The following is a 14,437-nucleotide window of genomic DNA, read 5'->3' on the forward strand; positions in this document are numbered from 1 at the left end:
CCCAAGGCGAGGTGTCAACGGCATATACGCGACACCCACCCCCGGTCCACGGCGGCGGTCCATGTTTTCCCGAGCAGATGGTGGCAGTCTCCGGTCCACAACGGCTGCCGCAGCTGCGATCATATCACGCACTGCGGTCGACTGCAGCGGCCCCATAAACTCAAGGTGGTGTAGGACACGGCTCATGCTGTATCCCGGGGCGGCGAAAGATCGGCCGAAAGTAGACAATTGCAGTCGGGCCACTCTGTCGAGGCTTTCCATCACTTCCTGCAGAGACACCTGTCTGTCCTGAAGGGTAGGCTGTTAGGCAAAACGTACCCCTAGCGTTTTGGCTGTTGCGACGACCCGAAAGCCCTCAGCAACAGCACCAACTGTGGGCTGGCCATAGGGCCCAACCACCGCCGCGCCAGGGTTGGCGGTTGCAGGCCCGGCAGGTGGGGCTGTGGCCGCTGGGGGATATTGCTACAGTGGCGGCAGCCCCGCCGGATGTGTTCCACGGTTGAAGGAGCCAAGGGCGAGCAGCTCCACTTTAACTGAATTAAGACGTCCGGATGCCGCCTGGAAGATGCTCATGGCGGCGGTAAAGCGTGAAGGTCCACCAGCTGCGTGAGGAGGGGCGCACGGTCGTCAGCAAACTGCGCTGTAAAGTGGATATCGGCACGACTAATGTTCCCGGAAAAAAACCAGAAAAAAAACGGAGCCAACGGCGATAGGGGGCACCCCTGCGGGCCCCCCGCGCTTCCATGTCTACCCAGTCAGACAGGTATCCATTAAACAGCACTGTAGGTCGGGTTCTAGTGAGAAGGAGGCGTGTCGACGCAATAAATCCGTCCCCAACCCTGAGGGTGCTGAGCCACCGAAACAAAAATTCCCGATCCCAAATATCATAGGCTTTGAAGAAGTCAAGGAGCTCCGCGATGGCAAATCCGGTGTTTCAGGCGAAGCAGTGCTGGCAGAAGCTGCACGAGGATGACACTATCCGCTATGCGCCGACCAGACAGGAAAGACGTTTGCGTATTATCTAAGACTTTGTCAAGCACAGGTTGCAGCCGACGGCCCAGGACTCTGGCCAGGGTACGGTAGTCCGTTCCCAAAAGGGTAATGGGGCCATGTTGGCAGGCATGGTTGGGACACCAGGTTTATGAAAGGACGATATGACCCCTTCCAAGAACCCGATCGGAACCGCGTCGATATCCCCCATGGCCGAGAAAACCGCGGCAGGTATGGGAGCGCATTTGGTGCTGCTGTATATCTCGACCGGGCAGTATTGAGCCATGACCTTGGGGAGCCGGCGCACTTGGTTGCAGAGGGATCCGTCAGGCCGGTGAAGTGCTAGGATCGACGACAGGCGCCCGGAGGTGGATGTACTTTGTGAAGGTTGGGACGGGCGCTCCCGTGTGCAGCGAGCCGTTCCCGCCACCGCGCAATAGCCCGCCTCAGCTTGAGCCGATCGGGCCCGCAATCCCCTAGGTAGTGCTGCAATGGGCCCCCCTCTCCACGTCCGCCAGGGCGGCAACAGCTTGGGCCTGGGCTGCAGCCTCCACCGCCGCTGCAACGAGGTGGCGTGTCTTTGCAACTTGATTAACCCGTGCGGCCGAGATGGCGAGGGCTTTCTTGGATTCCGGCCACCATCCTACCAATTCCTCTGGTAAAGTGGGCACCGCTGCAGCGGTCATAGCCACCCACACCCATTAGGGCTTCTCGTTAATCGGGGTGGGTTCTGCGTATTCCCGGCCCTGAGTGAGGTGTCGTGATCATGAGGCGGTGATCTGATGGTGTGCTGGGGCCCACATGGCTGCTATGTATGGCCGCTTCTAGGCTGCTGTAGACAACGATGCAATCCAGGCGGGACGCGCCCACGGTGTGAAGAAAGGTGTACGACCGTCGCGTTGGGTGGACGACTCGGAAAGAATCCACAAGGCCCGGGCATGCTGGCGTGAATACCGCGGCCGTAGCTACACCAGCTGGGCGTCCATTCGGCGCCGTGGAGTCGATGTGGGGTATGGCGGCGAAATTCAGCAGCCCACACGTGAAGCCCGAGGTGCGCCAATAGCGGCTGAAGGCGTGATTGGATGAAAGGTCGCTGGACTGGCAGGTCTCCACTAGGTGATTAGGCAGGCACCAGTGTAAACGTATCGCCACCCAAGCAAACCCTCATGCGCAGCAGGAGTCCGTCTGTAGCAATGGTGGGCTGCACCTGCCCCCCAGAGAAGGTCAAGGGCCCCGAGGTCAAAAGGCCGCTGCGGACGAGAATGGCCGGCCCACTGCTGCCTGCAGATAGCGCGGGGCTCCACCAAGGTACACATTGGCCCAGGTGGAGGGCCTGTGACATCCAACTAAGCCGGGTACGGCCTTCCAAAAGTCGTGGCTCCGTGACGTGTGTCTCCTGTAGACAGATGATATCAAGGCGCTCCCGGCCCCCAGGTCCGCAGAATGGCTGTGGTCCACTCAATCGAGTTGTACCCTGAACACAGCAGGCTGGGGACATTGTGGGTGCCGATCCGCAGTAGTGGTGTGCAGCCTTCCTGCTGGCGCTGTTTCGGGACATCACTCAAGTTTTTCCATTGCGTCAGTGTCACGGACCAGGCCCTCCAGGATCTCTGCCAGGGTAGTGTCTCGGGGAAATCAGCTCTGGGGACGCTGCAGGTGGCGTGATGTCCCCCGTACGTGGGCGGACGGATCCGTGGACTTCGCTGATCGGGGCTTCTCCTGCTCCTCTCGAGCCATCGTTAGTTGGAGAGGTGGTGGGCCGCACCGTGGGATTGGGACAGGTCAGTACGACGGGTCGGGGACGATCGGTACCATTGACAATCACCGTCATGGGGTGGTTTGGTTCACCGCCAGACACGCGACCACCAGCGGTGGATCTCCTGGATGCCCCATGGCGGGCTGGGCGGTAGCGGTCGTGGGTTTCACGGGGCCGGTCGCGGCAGTGCCGGTCGCCACTGAGGGTTCAGCCATCCGTCGTCGGGCGCTGGTGCCGGGCCCCGCCGCCGCAAGCGGGGGGAACTGTCCCCGTCGATAGCAGGGGAGGGGCCAATTCTGTCTAAATAGCCGGAATCGCGCCAATTCGGAGCGCAGCCGGCATTGCGGGACCCCGTGTGGTGGGCCGTGGCGCAGTCCCCCGCAAAAAGCGTTCGCGCAGCGATCGCCAAAGCGAGACGCCCTAATCTTATCCTAATTGCGTAAAGGTAATAAAACGCTCAAACCGCGGCATATATAAATGGCATGCCTTAGTCCGTACTGGCCGTATGCTGCCACTGCCCTTTTCCCTGCCTTTCTTGGTTTTTGTTTGGCCCCTGCGTTTGAGACAAACATGAGGTGCGCACGTGCACGAATATATTGCTTGACTCTCTTTCACAACGGCTTTGGGGCAAAGCACCAATTGGGCCGTTCCGATGCGCCAACCTCATGTTTGGCGGGTTGGCAGCAAAAGCGTTAAACATGCAAATATACAATTTTTGAAACAGGATGAACAGCATAGGGAAGATGGGGTAGGGGGATAATGCATCTATACTGTTTCACGTTTTTCATCTGTCACGTTGGTTTCGGCGTTGCTGGAGCGGTTTGGAGCCGTCATTCGGTCGTCGTAGTCACACTACCTAGGCTTCATACTAAATTATCAACAGTTGTCGCTGCGTGACGTTGAGTAGGTCCCAGCGCCAATTGCAAAAAAGAGTTCATAACGCGTGAGCAGCTCCGTCGTCTTGTCGAGGGCATTGCATCATCTAGAATTTGACCTATTACCTAGACCGCTGTAAATTATTGCTATCCACCAGTAAACCATGCAAAGACTACGAATGCCGAGTGTCGGCGGGCGGAACGTATTGCGTGGCCGGCGAAGGATATGCGTTTCAGCTTCTTCTGCTAATAAGGTGATAGCTTTCGGGGGATTTGACGTGCGCCAATCTCCTCAGCCCTTGCCGGTCGGCTGGTCGTGCAGGTGAACGTGCTCGTCATCGGCTCGGGTGGCCGTGAGCACTCCCTCGCATGGAAATTGTCTCAATCGCCCATATGCAATCATCTGTTCTGCGCCCCGGGTAATCCGGGTACAGAGACAGAACCGAATGTGACAAATGTCGGCATAGATGTGGCCAACCATCAGAAAGTAAGTGTTCGGCTGGTGCGTGGGCGCTGTAAGGCTGGAAAAAGCTTGACTGGAATGCAACTGATGCAACGGCATCTAGGGCAGAAGAGGGCCGGCCCATCCCCGTGTCTTGGTCAAGGCCTTCTGCTTTGGGACTTCGGTTGCATTTGGCAAATTACCCTCTCGTGGCCCTCCGCCGCTGAACTGCCTTGCTAATCGTTCAGGTTGTGCAATTCTGCCGGGAAAGGGATGTAAGGCTTGTGGTGGTAGGCCCCGAGGTGCCGCTCGTCGCGGGCCTCGCTGACGACATGCAGGTATTTACCGTGCTGCGTATGGGGTTTTTGTTGCCGCCATGGGGTACGCAAATGATGCGGCATGCTAAGCGTCGCAGCGTTTATGCGGTTGGTATTGAAGTATGACGGCTGTTGATTGCTGGAAGAAGTGCGACAAAGACACATGCTGGAACACGCACCCTTGATGCCCGACGCGTCCCCCACCTTGGCAGCAGCAGCGTTAATGATAGCAAGCAGGTGATCCATCTCATTTGTGTTGGCGACCTGGGGATGAGAGTGACAACGCAAGGATGCTCACTCCCAGAATCTAGTCTGCAATTGACAGCTGGGGAGCAAACGACTGACACCTAACACCCAACGAAAATGTGGACTTCTTGCGTCCAACGACAAATTCTTAAATTCCCCCGAAAATTAACATTTCCAACCTTCTAATTTTGATGTGGAGATATTAAGTGGAGATTTCGCTCTGGCGGTCGTGTATTACGCCTTATCCGCCTGTCAAAGCAGACGGGCGGCTTGCTCAGACGGCAGCTCTTTATAAATAATGCACTACTCTGTGGACTAGTGATGGCTTAATTCTGAAAATGACACCAAAGACGGTTGCGTTGAAAGCCCTCCTGATGGGCTGTTACGAAACACAGACAGCTGTGCTGCGGCGCTGAGGACACATGTGCGGAGTGACGGCACCGGGAAAAAAATATAAGGTGGTTACCATAGGAGACCCTCACAGTAATTACTTGGTCCCTAACAAATTACCGAATGGTGAAAAGTTTTAAGATCGCCGCCCTAAAGCAGCGTATTGAAACAGCGCTGTACCCCACGCAATGGCCCTGGCGCCTGTACCATGGGGACCCAGTTTCACACTGTTGGAAGGCTTTTAGGTCACTGCTTTTTGTTAAGCTGTGACAAATTCCCACGGCAGGAGTTACTTCCAGGATCTTAACAAGCTGTGGCGATCTGTGCCGCCCATATAGCCTCTTCGGGTGGCTGCCGACGATTTCCCAAAAGGGAGGGTTTCTCAACCTTCTGCAATGGCCCGACGCGGTGGTACACACCAGCTCCTACCCGCACGGGAGCTACAAGCATGGTTCCAGGTCCTGGACGAGACGCAGCACATTCGCGGGCTCCAGGGTCCGACGAATGGAGAGGATACACGACATAGGAGCAGCTCCTTGCCGCTATCAGGCCATGCTGCATGTCGTCATGAGCTAGCACTCAGCCGCATTACGCAAGGGTCATCCATTGCTTCTCCTTCATATCTCGGAATTAGAAGCTTAGTCATGCTGTCCGATAAACCCTGGCGGGGGGAGTAAGGAGTGAACCCCCAGGGTTTTACGCTGCCACACGTCGGTGGTTCTCCTGCCACTCCGCTGTGTACAGGCAGCCGGAATACCCACCTGGGGACCTAGCGCACGGGCGGCGCAGCTGGAGGGCTCCAAGGCGTTTATGAAGGTAGGGGATGCGGATGGGAGCGTCGTGTACGTGGGGCTCGTTAGCGGGATGGAGGAGCGTCTTCCTTAAAAAGGCATTGAACTCGTTGACACACTGAAGTGGCGTTTACGTCCTGATTGGCAAACTGCTTGTACTGGAGATGTTTACGTGGTGTAACGTTTCGGACTGGTAACAGCACGGGTGCAATGTTAATGTCCACACGCTGGGCCGGGAGCCGAGGTTGTGCCACGCGGCGATGCGGCCTTCCATGCATGTCCTTTGATGCTGTGTGCATGCAGGACATCTGCCGCAAGTACGACATCCCCACAGCTGCCTATGAGAAATTCACGGACCCTGCGCGCGCGAAGTCCTTCATTAAACATCTGGGCGCGCCTATCGTCGTGAAGGCTAGCGGTCTAGCGGCAGGTACGGCACTACGTGTCACGGGAGAGGGGAGGCGTATGGCGGGTGTGTGTCTTTTCGTGCGTGCTGGGTTGCAACCCATTCTGAACACCACGTGGAATCGGACTGCGCTTGATAATGAAGGCATGATGTGCTGTGTACTTGTCCTCCAGGGATCATACAAATTGCCTCCCCGGAAACCGGTCAGCGGTAAGGACACTTTGTCCAATCTGGAGCGATGGCTTGTGCAAAAGCTGCAAGCGGTGAAAAGTAAATAAACAGAGCCAGTTTCTAGTGTCTCATGGATCGCGCCTACTTGTTCAGTGATAGTAATATATGCTTTCTATATTGACGTCGTTCCTGAAGTTTCCCATTTGGCGGGCTTCGAACGGAGTTGCCTGCCTGCTCCTTTTCGACCTGTTTGCAGGCAAGGGCGTGGTTGTGGCTCGTACTGTGGAGGAGGCGTACCAGGCAGTGGACGATATGTTGGTGCATAAAGTGTTCGGAGGTGCAGGTGCGGAGCGGGCTGTCGGAGTGATGGCATTAAGTGAAAGGGCGCATAGGGCCCCGATTTTTTGCTGCTTAAATTGCTCCTCATGCGATTGCTGATGATTTGGTTCGTATTGCCGTTTGTGTTGCTGGCCGAGCTCCACCTGTTGTGGCTTGCTTCTGTTATGGCCAACACCACGACTGGTTTCTATCGGCCGGGCACCTGCCGCACCTGCAGGTGATGAGCTTGTCATTGAGGAATTCCTGGATGGTGAGGAAGTCTCATTCTTTGCGCTCGTTGACGGAGAGGCGGCCATTCCCCTGGTAAGTGCGATGGGCCCATGCTGAGGGTAGGAGGCGGGAACTGGCGGGAGTAGCATGTAGGTTAGGACGCATAAAAAGAGTCCCGCTTGGCCGCGTCTAAGGCTCATGATTATGCTAATGCTGCCGTGCTGCACGTCAAACCCCGATCGGTCTCCAGTTTAACGAATTATGGCGAGTTGACCGCGTATTCGTGTGTACACGCGAGCCATGTGTATGCGCGGGTTGGCTCCGCAGGTCTCAGCACAAGACCACAAAGCCGTTGGAGATGGAGATACAGGGCCGAACACAGGCGGTATGGGGGCGTATTCGCCTGCACCTGTCATGAACGAAGCCATCTTCAAGCAGGTGGGCCATAGCGGCTGGCGATGGGGAAAAGGCAAGGGAGGATTTTTAGGTTTCTTGCTGCATCATACGGGGCTGGATATGCTGGCACATCGCCCAAGTGTACAGGCTGCGTGTAAACAAGTAGCGCCATGGGTGCCTCACGTAGGTCATGGACGAGATCATCTACCGCACCGCGCGTGGTATGGCAGCCGAAGGGGCGCCGTTTCGCGGAACTCTTTTCGCGGGCCTTATGATCAAGGATGGCAAGGTGGGTTGCGTGGACAGACGCAAAGGGGAAGGGCAAGGTCAACAGGTCGTCATCATCACCATGTTTGATGACTCCTTAGTTTGCCATGCTTTACGTCTCCTTCACCTTCAGGCAAAGCTGTTGGAGCACAACGTGCGCTTCGGTGATCCGGAGTGCCAGGGCCTTATGGCTCGCTGTGATTCGGACCTCACGGAAGCGCTGCTACGGGCTACGCAGGGTGAGTGTGGATGTACTGCTTGGAGACACTTGTTGGAGATGTGCATGTACGTGGTTCATTTGGGTAAACAGGAGGTCAGTTACAGCTGTCACTTAATATGCCCCCTGCAGAAAAAACGAAGTCTGTACACAATCCTCCGCCCTGTTACACGGAGGGTGCTTTTTAAGTTCTGTTTGCCAAAACACACTTTCGCCCAAAAAAGTGCGTTGCGATGCCTCTTCTCCGTTTCCTGCGCCAGTTATGCCGGGATCCTGATTGTTAGCGCGGGTTGCTTGCTTATACTAATGAACGTGCGGCGCCTGCTGTTACGCGCCGAGCGTGTCGTCGCCTGTGGTGTCATACCCCGTCCCATTCCCCGGTGTCTCCTGCCAGGCAAGCTGGATGACGTGAATCTGATGTGGAAGCCTGAGGCGGCGCTAACTGTGGTTATGGCGGCAAATGGCTACCCCGGAAAGCACCTCAAGGGCTCCGTCATCAGGGGCCTCGACCGGGTTACAACTGCCAAGGTGGGTAGGGCGGCAAGCGGTGAAGTGTCAGCTACCCAGCAAGTTGCGGTTGCAGCTTCCGGCGCAGAATGACCTTCGTGCGATGCCCAATGCGGTGCGATACGGAGGCATGATGTGGGTTACGCATAATGACAAAGCTCAGCAACATTTCCCATCGTTGCGGCTGTATCTCGCTTCGGCATTTTGCCGTTCCTGCTGCTGCACTTACAAGCCCCTGCTGCGGCTGTGCAGGTATTCCACGCAGGAACAGCCCGCAACACGGCGGGGGAGGTGGTGTCCAACGGGGGTCGGGTGCTCAACGTCACGGCACTCGGGAAGGACGTTGCGGAGGCGCAGGCGCGGGCGTACGAGGTGTGTGGGCTGGGGTTGACGGGTTCCTTCGCTATCCGAGTGCTTGGTTCTGATTTGGTGGGGGGGGTTCTGGTGCAGCTCGGACACCGATAACACGGCACAGCGGAAGGTGCCGGGGCAATTTTAGGTGCCAGGGGAATGCTGTTTGATCCCTGCGCATGCAGGTAAGGTGGAAAACAGGTAAAGCAAGCGGTTTCCCGTTCCGCTTAGGGTTCCAAGAAATCAGTGATCCTCATGCATGGTTGGGGAAGCAACCCAGGCCATGTAATCCCCAGGCGAATGTTGAGCGGCCTACGCAGTTCTCGGCGACAGCTGGTGTATTTTTAAACTGTGACGTATGAGAGATGTGCGGGATTGCACATCTCTCACACCCATACCCTATTTTCGTCCTCAGCGCCCTTCCCTCGCACGATGGGCCGCGTGCAGGCTGTCAAGCAAATAGAGTGGGCAGACGCGTACTACCGCTCCGATATTGGCTGGCGGGCAGTGGCTCGCCTGAAAGCCCCCGCCAAACATCATTGATTGCGGACAGCTCCATTATTGCGGCATATCCCATGCGGCCGGGATGCAGAGGCACGTGGAGAATATGCCCGGATGAAGAAGTAGTATCGACTAAGGCTTCCCTTACCCCTCCCTGGTAGTATGTTTCGATGGGCTCTTCCATACCGCAAGTAGCCGCAAGTAGTGGATCTGGGGGTTTTAACAGATGTGAGGCCACGAAGGGGCTGCTAACTGAGTGAATGAGGTCTTAAGCTGGACTGAACGGCCTTTTTGTGGTGAGCTGGTCTTCACCATCCTACGTAATTTGTTTGCCGTGCGGGAAACTGCTGCGCACTCGGCGCACTCTTTGCAAGCCCTATTCACAAAGTGGCGTCGTGGTTATGGCTGCGGTGAAGGTTAGGAAAGACGGAGGCTACCATAGGATGGCGCGTCTATGTCTTTAAAGCCTGTTCGTTGGACGACTGAGCGTGGGTAGGACGCGCTGTATGAATTCTTGTGAAGGTTTTACTTTGGCGGTCTCAGAGGATGAGGATGTGGCAGTGTTTGTGTTAATAGCTTCAGCATAGTTTCCCGCCCTGCGTTGGCGCAGTATATACGCAGCTTCCCGTCATACGTTGGCGGTCACTTCAGGCACTGCAGTCGCGCTGCGGTCGACCCGATCGAGGTCCACTGTAACAATCCCAGACTGCAGGTAGCTGCCCGTGCCCCAAAGGCAGTAGCTTTCAAGCAGGTATGGGTGTTACGGTACTTCCCGTATAGTTCACGTGTTGCGCTGGCAGTAGCTCTAGGACAACTCGGTGCATTATGTTTTATAAACAATACAGGGACTGCCTCGGGAAAGGGGGCCGCTGGTGAAGCTTAACCACCCTGTAACAACAAACATACAAAAGGCCGACAGCTGCAATTTAAAAATAAAATGGAGGTAGGTCCGGAGTCGGATTTGCCTTAAGGAGCACGACTCGGTACCGAGTCAAATGGAGCCTAACGTCGTGACAAGTCCAGACCGAAGACGGGCTGGCAAATACAAGGACAAGACCGAGGCAAGGACAACTTCAGCTTTTAGAGGGTAGGACACACTGTCGGGCAGAGCAATTCTTTTGGCTGCCCCAGTCGCACAATTCCCGTGCTTCCCTAATTCGACACCCTGAACACGCTAATTCTGACTGTCCGAATGTCCCTGCCAGGCCAATTCGACACCCTGTCAGCCTAATTCTGACTGTCGGAATGTACCGCCAGGCTAATTCGTATCCCTGTCAGGGTAATTCTGACTGTCGGTGGGAAAACAGTGGGACCTCGGCAGCTGACTTGACTGGGTAATGCAGTCGTGGCCCTGAGTGCTTGCCTCCGGTAGTAGTAGTAGTGCCAGAGTACGGTAACCAGGTGTGCAAGTTGTCGTGGGATCGAAACTAATACGCACATGAGGCACTTGTAAGCGGTCCTCTTGCAAAGTTTTTCTGTAAATTCCTTAAAAGTCATGTGCTTTTGGATGCCAGCCCCAGCCAATCCTGCCAACTTGACAGCCAATTCGACACCCTGTCAGGCTAATTCGATACCCTGTCAGGCCAATTTGACACCCCGAACAGGTCAATTCGATACCCTGTCAGGCTAATTCAATACCCTGTTAGGCCAATTCGGCACCCGGACAGGCCAACTCGACACCCGGACAGGCCAATTCAGGCCCAGCACAGCCCAATTCCGAGGCTCCACAGCGCAATTCGAATACCTCCGGCGGGTCCGCCAGAACAATTCCAGACCTCGGCAGAGCAATTCTTTTGTCAGGAATAAAATCCAGGCTAACTCTGCGACAGAGCTCTTCCCTAATTCCAGCCCGAATCCTACCCTCCTCAGCTTTTCACAGTACCTCCTGGCCCAATTTGTCCGCTTCGACCCATCACTTGCACTACGCAGGTCATTTCCAGTGAATCAGAGAGCTTCTTAAATCTAATAGCTTCGGTCCTGTTACTTGCTCCAATCCGGACTCGCCTAAATCGCGCCATTGTTCGGCATAGGGCCCCCAGACTTCCAACCGACTTCTGTGGAGTCTTCTCCAGGTCGCGTCATTCCTTTTTTTGAAAATTGCACTGTAATTAGCTTATTTCAGGGGAGAGGTTCTTGCTTTGCTTTTATCAATAATTTGAGGGCCTTGCCGAAATCGTGCCGGCCTCGGCATAGGGCCCACCCTGCACCAACCAACTTTTGGGTTTACGAACGGAGAAAGAGACACCGCAGCTGAACTAACGTGGGCTGCGCCGTGAACGGGCGGGCGGGCGGGCGCGCGCTCAACAACAAAAACAAGCTAAACAGCTCAAAGCGCGCATTAAATGGAGAAACGCCGATCCGCTGGGCGAATGGGAATGTGGTAAAAGGCGTCTGCCAAATTCACCTTCACCCTCCAAGAGCCCTCGAGGCCCATACGCCGCAGGGTGGGGAGTGCCAGGGTGGGGGGGTTTTCATAGCGACACTTATAAGCCTTCTGCGCCATGTTCATCCTCTTCAGGTTGACGACCAAACGCCAAGAACCACTGTCTGGCTTCGGGACACAAAATGCCTTCACAGCATGATCAACCGCACAGGAGGAGTCGACCCGCGAAATGGCACCGAGAGCCACCAGGCGAGGCTCCTCCTTCTCCAACCATCAGCGGCTCTGTTCGTCTGTGGCAGGAAAACTTGGCAGGTCAAAAGCAGGAGGCGGGCGGTTACCTCAAAACGTCACCAGGACACCATGCTTCAAGACGTGCAACGTGCGCGCATCTGCCCCTATCGCCTTCCAAGCGGCCAGCTGCATCGAGGCCCTAGCATGCAGGTGCACAGAGGTGTTGGACATGGCGGACTACTCGTGCTGCCCCGGAAACGCCACGCTCGGGGTGGCAGAGAATGCAATTGTTACAGTAGACCCCGAACGGGTCGAGTGCAGCGCCCCTAGGAACGCCTCCCGCACAACACTGTGGGCCTTATTCAAAAAGAACTCGGTCAGGCCGTACTAACTTCACTGGATACAAGGCCTCAGTTAGTACGCTCATACGGAAAATATGAGGCTCCAACGTGAGCCCTCAGACCTCATCATTGTACATCGGTAAGCGGCAAACAACCATGTCTGCGTCGTTGACATATAAGAAAGGGTGGTTGTGAGGCACGTGCTCCCAACGTTTTGGCAAGTTGTCCCGTGCCGCAAAAGCAGTTAAACGGGCCCAAAAGTCAGAGATGACATGGTAAGTAATGCGGTTAAGTGTTGACGTAGATACGGCCATGTTGGCCTGAAGACCTTCCCTAAACAACAGATTGAGTGAGCTGATGGCCGCGAGGCATACAACCTCCCACACACACCCATAAACCGAGGTCGGTGGAATGCCCAACCACAAGTTAGCCAACTTGTCCGGCGATAAGACGATATCAACAGCATCCAAAATAAAATCTTCATGTTTTTCATCAAGAGCCCGTAAAGAAGGTGCCATTAATAAAGTCGTCGCAAACTTGACAGTTAATTGAGAGAAATGCACTAACACTTGACCAAACCTCCAACCCAAGCTCTTGACTATTCTCTTCCAGGCCTCTTGCGGAGGCGGTATTTCATGGTTTCCGCCATTCATAGCCACTCTCGCCGCTATGGTCCACAGCGGGGGTAGGCGGTCGATAAGTTGCGATACACGCGTTATAGCACTCGCCCCCGACTGACAAGATGCCGGCAGGGGATGCCTCGGAGTGAGCCCTAATATCCCCCGTACAACAATAGTACGAAAATGGTTCGTACATGCAGAGCCCGTCGCCATGCGGAAGGAATGGGACGAAGCGCACGCATAGCCACCACCGTAACCCCGGCGTGGACAGACGTCGATCTTCTGATCCGCTGAAGAGAAAACCTTCAGCGTCGCGTCCAAACCTTGGAGAGCTTGGTTAAGTGCGTCGTCAAGAGGACATTTGCTGTTGTAGCTTGTTTCTTCGGGGCTTGAGGGTGCTTCTTAGAGGTGCTTACAATTTCAACAAAAATAGACATGAAAGACCGGGTGTAGGAGATGGTATGCTACTAACCATGCATGCATGCCGCTGAAGAGGAAAGCCTTCAGGCCGGGATTCAGCATGATGAAACAGTTTATTCCTAAGGCTTTACGACCAAAAGGCAATTAATCTTCCTTCAACATTGGGAGAATACGTTTTTATAAAAAGAGCATTCCGAAAATGGCCTAAATTCGTCCGTGTGGTGGGTGTGGGGCTCTCGCTTAGGCGCTTAGTCCGAGAGAAGGGGGGACGAGATGAAGAGAGACTAACCATTACACAAGTTGGTGGCCTAGCGGGGTACCTGCAAGCAGAGTGAGTGAGTACTGCTTCCTTGGAGGAGGGTTGAGCGTTGGTCCACAGAAGCGCAAGCTGTCATGTGCCAGGGCGAGGATGGCACTAGCTCGAGCTGACTATTCAGAATTTGTGAAGTGCCCGTCATGGGCGCCCCCAACACCTAAGCCTAGTTGTGTAGCATGTACGACAAATCCTGCTAAAACACGCTTAGCGTGCCACCACTCACTCACGCCAGATATAAACCGCTTTGCTTGTAAAATTCACGAGTGCGCCTGCAGACTTTGTGACTACAGAGCTGTTGCGGATGAAGTGCATGTCTTTTGCGAACACCCGGCTTACAGGCAGAGACTTACAGGTTTAGTACGAATATGGCCTTGGCTTGTGCGGGCGCGAGATATGTACTATTATGGCCGAGGGCCCCTAGCTGCAGCCACTTTTTTTATCATTCCATGTGCACATTGCGGTAGGTGTTCGGCTCAGGCTCCCTTGTGGCTGCTAGCGGCCATGGTGATTCGTTAATGTAAATGATGAGATAACTGGGGTACAGGTCAGCAGATCATTCTTCTCACCGTACACATTGAGCCAGCCGTCGAGTTCCCACACCGCACTTTGGTGGCGACACTGCCACTGAGTGAAACGGGACCCCCGCCAAGGCCTGGGTGATGATGTGAACAGCAGAGATGTGCCCAGCAGAGACCTGCTGAAGTTGGAGAGGCGTGAAAGGGTGGCTAGCGGCATGGACATGCGGAAAGATCGACCGCACAGGCTAAGTGGCAGGACCCCCGAAGGCAGTGGGGACAGACAGAGATGAGCTGGGCACCCCGAAGTAGGCGTGCTTATTGGAAAAGGCAATTTAAGCGGCGGCATCCAGCACGGTGTAGGGGCCACCCGGAATAGCCAACCCGGTTACGTTCCTAATGAACACCGAATGGCCCGATTTGGTTACCAGTTATGCAC

The 14,437-nt window shown here is 55.3% G+C and overlaps 1 protein-coding gene across 1 annotated transcript; it reads left to right on the top strand.

Annotated features, from left to right (window-relative positions):
• Window positions 1–3,623: 3,623 nt before the first annotated feature.
• VOLCADRAFT_79479 (uncharacterized protein) lies at window positions 3,624–9,214 on the top strand (the record flags this gene model as incomplete). Its single annotated transcript, XM_002947052.1, has 13 exons — window positions 3,624–3,875; window positions 3,944–4,108; window positions 4,312–4,401; window positions 5,761–5,832; window positions 6,111–6,237; window positions 6,641–6,727; window positions 6,941–7,026; window positions 7,261–7,371; window positions 7,517–7,627; window positions 7,730–7,835; window positions 8,208–8,345; window positions 8,553–8,692; window positions 9,119–9,214. Exons 1-13 carry the CDS (start codon window positions 3,786–3,788, stop codon window positions 9,212–9,214), a joined length of 1,419 nt encoding a protein of 472 aa, XP_002947098.1. The 5' UTR covers window positions 3,624–3,785.
• Window positions 9,215–14,437: the final 5,223 nt, after the last annotated feature.

This window comes from Volvox carteri, assembly GCF_000143455.1.
Source record: "Volvox carteri f. nagariensis unplaced genomic scaffold VOLCAscaffold_5, whole genome shotgun sequence".
In the NCBI taxonomy this organism is placed as follows: Eukaryota; Viridiplantae; Chlorophyta; class Chlorophyceae; order Chlamydomonadales; family Volvocaceae; genus Volvox; species Volvox carteri.